General features: G+C 50.4%; 1 protein-coding gene across 1 annotated transcript in view; it reads right to left on the reverse strand.

The window, feature by feature from the left end:
• Positions 1-4939: 4939 nt before the first annotated feature.
• Positions 4940-8418, reverse strand: part of SRPRB (signal recognition particle receptor, B subunit) — a gene marked incomplete at its 5' end in the record, with an annotated part of 6508 nt that continues 3029 nt past the window's right edge. The window contains 2 exons of the mRNA XM_009701287.1: positions 4940-5156; positions 7556-7610. Of these exons, the coding sequence (XP_009699589.1) occupies positions 4940-5156; positions 7556-7610 (272 nt within the window). The remainder of the gene's footprint in view (positions 5157-7555; positions 7611-8418) is intronic.

The following is an 8418-nucleotide window of genomic DNA, read 5'->3' on the forward strand; positions in this document are numbered from 1 at the left end:
CCCACCCGAGGACTGACTCCACACCCCCCCCCACTACCCACTGCCAGTACTTTGTCTTTTTTGGGTTTGTTTTTCCTCCTAAGGGAGCGACTTCACCTTAGCAGCTCTGAGCTCCTCTCCTGCAGCCCATGGCACCGCTGTGCTCCCGGCAAGGGATACTCCATGCCAGGCCCATCCTGGGACCGTCTTCTCCCAGGCTCTCCAGCTGTGCCGTGCCCGTTGCTTCAGGGAAAGGGCAGCCCCCCCCAATCAGCTGGAGCAGGAGGCAGATGAGGGCTGGAGCGCAGCCCCATCCCGTATATCCAGAGAAGTGCCTGCTGTGGGCGATGGTCCCTCTCCGGCGTGACGTTTCCAGCCAGGTCGTGCCCTCCCGGCTGGGCCAGGACCAAGGGAGATGGCTGCCAACCCTGTGGGGCTGTCCTGTGTACCCCCGGCTGCCCGCACCCCTTGCAGAGGTCAGCGTGGTCACCGCACACGTGTTGTGAAAAGTTATCACGAGGGGTTTATTGCAGAACATTTGGGGGGGTTTGTTGCTCTTTTTTTTTTTTAAATAAAGGTCACTTTTCCAACTGTGGTGCTTTGCTGGTGTTACAGCAAATGTGCTGCTTGATTGGTATTACAGGAGTTGCTTCATGAGTTTATCTGAAGAACCTGGCGCCGTGCAAAGGACACACCATCCATCTCGCTGAGCCGCTGCTGCTAAAAGAGCAAAGGGCTCGAGGTGCCCACACTAGATCTGAGAAGGTCACATCTCTTCATGGCTCCTGGAGGAGAGGCGGCTGCTGAAGCACATTTGCCACCCGTAGAGGACCATGGCAGATGCAGCAATCCTGTCCCCAGGGAAGAGAGAGCCGAGGAGACTGGACAGTCAGTTAGTGGGCCAGGATCAGCAAGGTGTCCGTGGCCAGGTGCAAACATGGCCATGGCCAAGCTGGAGATTGCTACACCTACGATGTAGCTCAGGAAGGGACTGAAGGGCCAGGGCTGAGCTGAGATGGGGCTCCTGGGCCCATGGGCAAGGAGTGTGGGCCAGTCAGGGCCATCAGACCTTCCTCCTCCTCCCTTACATTGTGGCCATATCCTCTCCTGGGCAGCATCAAAGACTAAGAGAGGACCTGGATGGGATGGGGAGGGACAGAAGGGGAGCAGAAGAGTTTTCTTGGGTAAATCTATTCAGGCTCTGCTGTCCTTACCACGTCACTGTGCAGGGCGAGGCACAACTTTTTTCTTCACTGTGCTCTTGGCCAAGGGCCCCGCTGCATCCACGCTCACAGAGGGAGTACAGGGAAAGGAGAGTAGGGAAGAGGACAGGAGGGGAGCTGCCGTGGATTTGCTCTGGATCAGCAAGTCTTTATGAAAATGAGGTCTGTCCATGCTATTCCTATTCCCTTCTCCACCTGGGAGGTCTTCCCTTAACACCCACATGATCTTCCTTAACTCTGTTTTTCCCACCTTCATTTCCTCGGCGAGGCCCAGGAGGTCCCGGCCAGCGAAAGCATACGAGGTGGCCCAAATGGGGCCAACATAGAAGCTCCTGGCCCCAAAGGTGCCAAGGTAGCTGGGGCTAGCAAATAGGTCATGGTTGCAACAACCCACTTTTGGGAGCCTTGGAAACCACCTCCACTGGGATGTCAATGTTCGGGCATCGTGCTATTTTTGCTTTTCTTTGCCTTTCAGCAATCTCTCCTCTACTTTCATGTGGTTTCTGCAATCCTGGATCTCACTGTGCTTGCCGATCCCCTCCAAAAGCACCCTTCCTTTCCAGTGGAACAATTCACAGGCAAAGCACAACCCAGAGCAAAAAAAAAAATCGATCAAAAGAGCTTTGAAATACAGTGAAAGCCTCAGTCTCTGCAGATGTGTAAATGCAGCAGGGTGACTGACTCTGGGTCAGGCAGCTGGAGCAGAAGGGACCGAGTTTATCACATCCCGCTGTCTTGCCCAAAGCCATCTAAACACACTGGCGGCCAAGCTGCAGCCTGAGGAGCAACTTGCCCAGCCAGCACAAAGCCACAGGCTGGGAGCAAAGTTTGTAAGAGCAAAAAACAAAGCTGACTGGGGCAGGGGGGAAACCGTAACAAAACAAAAAACCCCAACATTAAGAGTTTCCGGTTCTGTCCTTTTCCCTCAGCCACTGGGGAAAAACAGCCCCAAATATTTAACAGGCCAGTCACGGAACATGGCCCAAAAACCACATGCAGCTCTGCAACAGCCCAACGCACGTCAGCCGCGCTGCCGTACAGCCGCCCACGAGCCCTGCAGCCCCAAAGCTGAGGAAGGTCTCCATCCCGCTGTGAAGCTGCAGGGTGCTGTAGCCACCCCGGCCACAGAGCAGGGCAAGTGCTCTGGTACTCAAACCACAACAGCTGTGCGCAGCGCACTGCAGCTGGCTTGAGTTTTCCTGGGCACTTGAGCAAAGTGCTCTTTTTAGTGAGATTTTTGGTCAGTGGCTTGGTTTTTTTTTCTGCTATGTGATGAGTATCTTACCATTCAAATGAAGGAGTAATAAGCACCCAAAAAAACCCAACAAACCAACCTCAAAGCCCTGCGTGTGGCAAAGACATTGTTTTTTTTTTCACAACATGGACCTGGCCACCAGGCAGGAAGGTTGATCTCCAACATCGTGTTGAGCAGAAGCAAAGCTCCAGTCCATTGTGGATCTAACACCGCTGAGGAGAGTCAAGGCAAATACAGACAGGCTAAAGCAAGGCTTTAGCAAGACAACATTTTTAAGCAAAAAAAAAATTATTTAAGGAACACTTTTAATAAGAATAACTTAAAACCAACCATGGTCTCATGCTATCTTCCCCCCATTACCCCAGCAGAAGCTGCTGCTTGCCCTCTGCTTTTCAAGGAGACAGGTCTTCGCAAGCAGAGTAACCACCCAAAGAAACAGCAATATTCTCATTTCAGCATTACCGATTCAAAGCAGGCAGCCTAGGAAGGATCTCCAACTAAAGGAGTTCAAAGCATGACAAACATGTTCCAACAATACTCTGGCTGCAAGAAACATATGAATGCAACATATTTCATAAATATAACCCTCCCTACCTCCTGCATGGATACTGGAAGAGCCACCAGGTTCACAAGACTAGAAATGCAAAGCCTAGCTTCTTTACAAGCGCAGGTCTCCGCTGAAGACTGATCTTGCTCTTCCCACCACTACTAACACTTGGCAACGCTACAGGAAGGCAGAGAATGCCCCAGACAGAAAGGAAAAGAAGACAACAGATCGGCTGAGTGATGAAGGAAGCATCAAACCAGAGAGGAGAGGAGTCTGCAAGGGACAAAAAAGGTCTACCAGGAGCCAGCCACTCCCTCCTACCCTAAAACAAAAGGGGAAGCAACGAAGAAAAAGGAAAAATTTCAATGCCGTAGGACCTCGCAATATGCAGCGTGGAGAGCAATCATCCACACGCAGGTGCTGGACAGAAATGACACCCCACCAGAGCACAAAGCTGTATGAAGCTGCGGGGCAGGGCGACTGTGTTTTAAGGCTGTTCAGGAACGGGATGCTGAACGCCCAGCACAGCACCAGGACCTTGTCTCCCACCTGACCGACACCAATGCTGCTGGAAGATCTCCCTTTGGAGAACATCCGACGCTCCTGGCCAGAGCAGGGGAAGGAGAAGAGCAAATGTCCCTTGGACAGTTCAGAAGCATGCTGAATCAGAGCCCCCAACACTCCAAGCCGGCTCCTGAACCACTGACAGGCACTTCCTGAATCTTCCCTGCAAGACTAGCAGTTGAGATCACACACACAGCAGCAACTTTGGCTTTAAACACCACAGACAAAAATGAGAACAAACTGGGAAAATCTCACATTTCTTTCTGCTCTTCACTGAGCATCTTTCCTCAGAAGAAGGAATCGCACTAACGAGCTAGCAGCTCTTTGACTTTCCCTCTCACTCTGCTACAACCGCTGACTAATTACACACAAAAAAAAAGATCTTCCTGCAGTCACTGGAGCAGGAGACAGACAGGGGACTGCACACCAAATGCCCATCATGCCAGATCTCACACATAATGTAGGTATGAATCTAAAAATACATCTGCCTGAGTTTCAAGCTAAGACCCTACTATAACCCTGCCACTTCGAGAGTATGCACACATCCCTGCGGGAGAAGAGCCTGAAGTATGGGAAGGAGAAGCAGAGTGAAACAAGCTTTCACGGACATAGCCCTCAGTTAAACAACAACAACAAAAAAAATCACCTAAAGACACAGGCAGCGCAGCCAGACACAGGCAGCGCACAGTGACAAATGCAGAGCAGCCAGCCCGGTTTTGGCATTTAATAGACCACTCCAGTCCCACACAAATGGGACTTCACCAGTTTGGAATGGGAAGGCAGGAGACACAGAGGAAAAGAGCTTTTTATACTCTCCCTCAATGACTACCCAACTGAGAGACTCTGTGCCCTTTGCCGGGCAGCGCAGGTGATGTGCACAGTGCTCCCAAGCAGCGAGGCTGGGGAAAGAAGTCGGAATGAGGAGGTGATCAGTAGCTCTGAGAGGTAACAGAGTTGCAATGCTAAACGAAGGCAGAAGACAACACACAAACCTTGATCTCTAAACTCACCTGGCAGCGCACTCCTTCCTAATTTGCTCAGCAACTACCAAATGAAAAGCCTGAAGAGTAAGGAAACACAGAAGCCCAAAGGGTCAGCACGCCAGAGGAAGACAAAGGAAGAGGAGAGAGGAAAAAAACGCTGCAGTGTGAAGAGACAGTCAGAGGAAATCGCACCAGCAATTATGTCACGTTGCTCCCAAGCCCACAAGTGGCAGAGGAGGATACCACAATGCTGATTTCCAGCTTAAGTTTCTTCTTTCTACAGCAAGATGAGACTTGAGCACTTCAGACCATCTTTTTCCTTTCAGTGCCCAAGTGTCCTGCCCCTCAGCCTCCCCAAGTCTCTCCCTCCAGCCCTGCCCTTCTCTGTTCAGGCGATCTTGGCCAGCCACCTCTCGAGGCCCTTGAAGTCAGCATCTCCTTCCTCTCCCTTGCTGCCCCGAGCACTGCACTCCACGAATTCCACCTTCATGGGTAGCTGGGAGAAGTCGAAGTCCTTGCCCTTCTTCCCCAGGTGGGCAGGGCCCCCAGTGGCTGAGCCATCCAGACTGGTGGGGGCTGCAGAGTGGGTCACTCGTAAAGTATTGCTGCAGAGAGAGAAGGGAAAGGGTCAAGAACTGTGAATCGGGGGAGCATTGCCTCCGCCATGGCTGCCGAGAGGTTCTGGACCCAGCTCTGTCAGCAGGATGCCAGCTACACCAAGGATGGAAGGTCCCATGGCTCTGCCCTGGGAGGCACAGGCAGGGGCAGGCACTTTGGCCACTTGTCCTCAATAGCTGCTGGAAGGCAACTGCAGAGAGGCTCAAAAGAGCAAGACAGACAGAAGGCCACTCAAGGAGAGGGTGCTTCAACAGGTTCTGTTTTGTAATAAACATCAGCAAGAGTCAGGCGATGATGTCCTCATCTGAACAGCCCCACTGCAAACACTGGACACCAGGAATTACACACGATTTAGCCCATGACACTCGGGATCTGCACTAGTTTAACAGGTTAACTGGGAAGAGAGAGGCACCCGTGATATCAGGGATCACACAGGGGCTCATCCCACTGCCACCTGAGCGTGTCAAATACCTCTGGGGATTAAGAAGGGCGATCAGTGCCTGCCCAAGGACCAGGCTGCAATGTCACTACTGCTCCTGCCCTTCAGCTTGCACCTCAACTCCCTGCCATGTGTGGAGAGAAAGGATGAACCTCCTTGTCCACACTCACCAGGCACCCAAGGCAGAGGCAGCACAGGGAGACAGAGCAGCCTAGGCACTGCGATTTGACTGCCTCTGAGGTCCCAAAAAGGGAGGCTAGGGAAGTCAAGGGGCTGCGCCAGGCACAGATGCCAACAACAATCTCCCTCCAGGTCTTCAACTGCCTACTAGAGCCTCATGGATGGAGCGCTGCATCTTTTTCAGAGACAGAGCAGCCTGGAAGTGCCAGCTCTCAGTCAACCCCAGCTAGTCCTTATTCACAGAACGGAGCTAAATTAACAGGGCACAGGCAAAGAACAACACTGCCCAGAGGTGTGAGTTCAGGAACAAGAGAGCAGACACTTCTTTGGGTTCTCCACACAAGGACACCAAAGCACGGCAGCGCAGGGAGGAGGATGGCAGCAATCTGCTGGCCTGCAGGAATAACGCTGGGCACATGTAACAACCTCAGAAATAACAAGGCACATACAACCTACCTAGAAATCCAACTTCTACACACAGATAAGTGGCAAACGCTCAACATCAGAACCAAGGAATGCTTATTTTCCTGGAAAGCTTGAACATGTGGCAACTAACTCCTCCCTTAAAAAAAGGGACGGTCAGGTACTCAGCTTGGAAGAGGCACCAGCACAAACAACCCTGCTGCCGTCTGCTGGCCAAAGCGAGAACAGAATCACAGAATCATTTAGGTTGGAAAACACCCTTAAGATCATTAAGTCCAACCATAAACCTGACACTGCCAAGTCCACCACTTGGCAATAAGACGGCCATATCCCACAAACATGCATTTGTTTGGAAACCAAAGAGCTACACTCCACCTCCTACCCCCAAAACCACCTTGCTGCTAACTGCAAAACCAGTAAACAGGACCCACAGGCAACCAGAAGGCAAAATATCCAGTTCTGAGTGTGTGAGAAGAAGAAAAATCTCTACTAGATGCTGGTGGAGAAGTCCACCACAGCACAGGAGCTGCAGAGGTCTCTCCCAGAGCAGATTTGACCCAACTACAATTATGGGACTCACAGGCAGAATCTTCATGCACAGAGATTAAATATAAACATACAAAAAAAAAATATCATCTTCTACATGCCCCCTCTCCAGATGGACTTGCCAGCCGTTGACGCTGCAGCTCACTCAGCTGACAGCTTACAATGTAGTGCAGTTTACACGCCACTTTCTCCTCCTTCCACTTCCTCTTCCAACTTAAAATTAGCAACAGATCATACATCATTTGTCTTCCCAGGTTAACGTCCTCTCTAGGGGGGATACACAGCCAACACGGGGTCCCAAACAGGCCCCTGCAATGCCTGTTAGCAGACCAGGAAAACCAGACACCCTCTTCCCCAGTTCTCAAGCTTTGCATGCCAAACCCTTTGGTGACAGAGCAGTCCTGCAAAAAAACCACACCTGTGGTAGTACAACGGAGCAGAGCTACGGAGATCTTCACACCACTTCCAGAAAATCCAACATTTGGAAGCCAGCCCTGCCTGTACTTGAGAGAGGACAATGCCCTGGGCCATGGGAGGTTTTAGGAATGGATTGAGATATCATTTCTGCAACCCACAGCTTTTAGGAGGCAATACACCGTTCGTGCCTACTGCTTTTTTGTGTGCTTTAGCAAGGACCAATATTCTGTTACCCTGGTTATACCTACACAGACAAAACTGACTGCTCTCTTTCTACTATGAACTTAGATGTGGCTCAAGGGAGCTCACTGAGCACTGAGGTAAGAGATAGAAGGGAGAAGAGAGAAGCTCAGTGGGTTTAAGATCCAATTTCATACTTACAGCTCTTTCTCCAGCTGCTGTTGAATAAGTTTTGCTGATTTTGCCATTGTGACATCTAGAGAGAGAAAAGAAAAGGAAATCAGCTCTTTGGTTTTATGTCAGGATTCAGAATCTGGTTCCTCCTCCTAAAAGTACAGTAAGACCTGCTCATACTGTGCGGTCATAGGAGTTACTGGGACAAAGATGGCTGTGCTTTCACTAGGATAAGCGACGCTGAAGCTTTGGGTTTGCAGGCATGAATGGGAGCAATCCAAAAGTCTATCTATATATAGATATAATGTAGGGAATTAATTTCTTCTTGCTGGGCAGTAAGTTGCTTCAAACAAAGGACAAGGTTTGACATCCCACCCGCAGGGCCCAGCACTCTCACCTGTCCTGGCATTACAGAGCTCAACATAGCGCTTTTTAACCTATGGCACATGGAGCCATGAAGGCCTCAGGCAGCTCCTGAAGTAGTGCATGAAGTAACTAAAAAAATCAAATCTGATACTGCCCAAAAGCTTCAGATTGTTACACAGAGATCCATGCCTTCACTGTAAAAGTTGTAGGGATCTAAAAATCTAGTCCTTTCCAGGAACTGGATGTTCCTGCTAGTCCAATCAAGACGAAACATATAATCTCAGCAGCTAAACGGCTGTCTGATTTTAACACTGAAGGTACCAAGTGTGTGCAGGTAGTTCATTACACTCAAGCTGATCCTATTTTCTGCTGCCTGTAGATTCAGGAAGACAGTTCTGCACAAGCAGAAAGCTATCTGCCTTACTTAAGTCGGTCTAAAAAGCTGTAGCTCTCCCAAGTGGTGCTTCTCTGCAAAGCTATTAGACATACCTGACCTAAGAATTCTTCCAATGGCTGCTAGAAAT

This window comes from Cariama cristata, unplaced genomic scaffold (genome assembly GCF_000690535.1).
Source record: "Cariama cristata isolate BGI_N322 unplaced genomic scaffold, ASM69053v1 scaffold22365, whole genome shotgun sequence".
Lineage (NCBI taxonomy): Eukaryota > Metazoa > Chordata > Aves > Cariamiformes > Cariamidae > Cariama > Cariama cristata.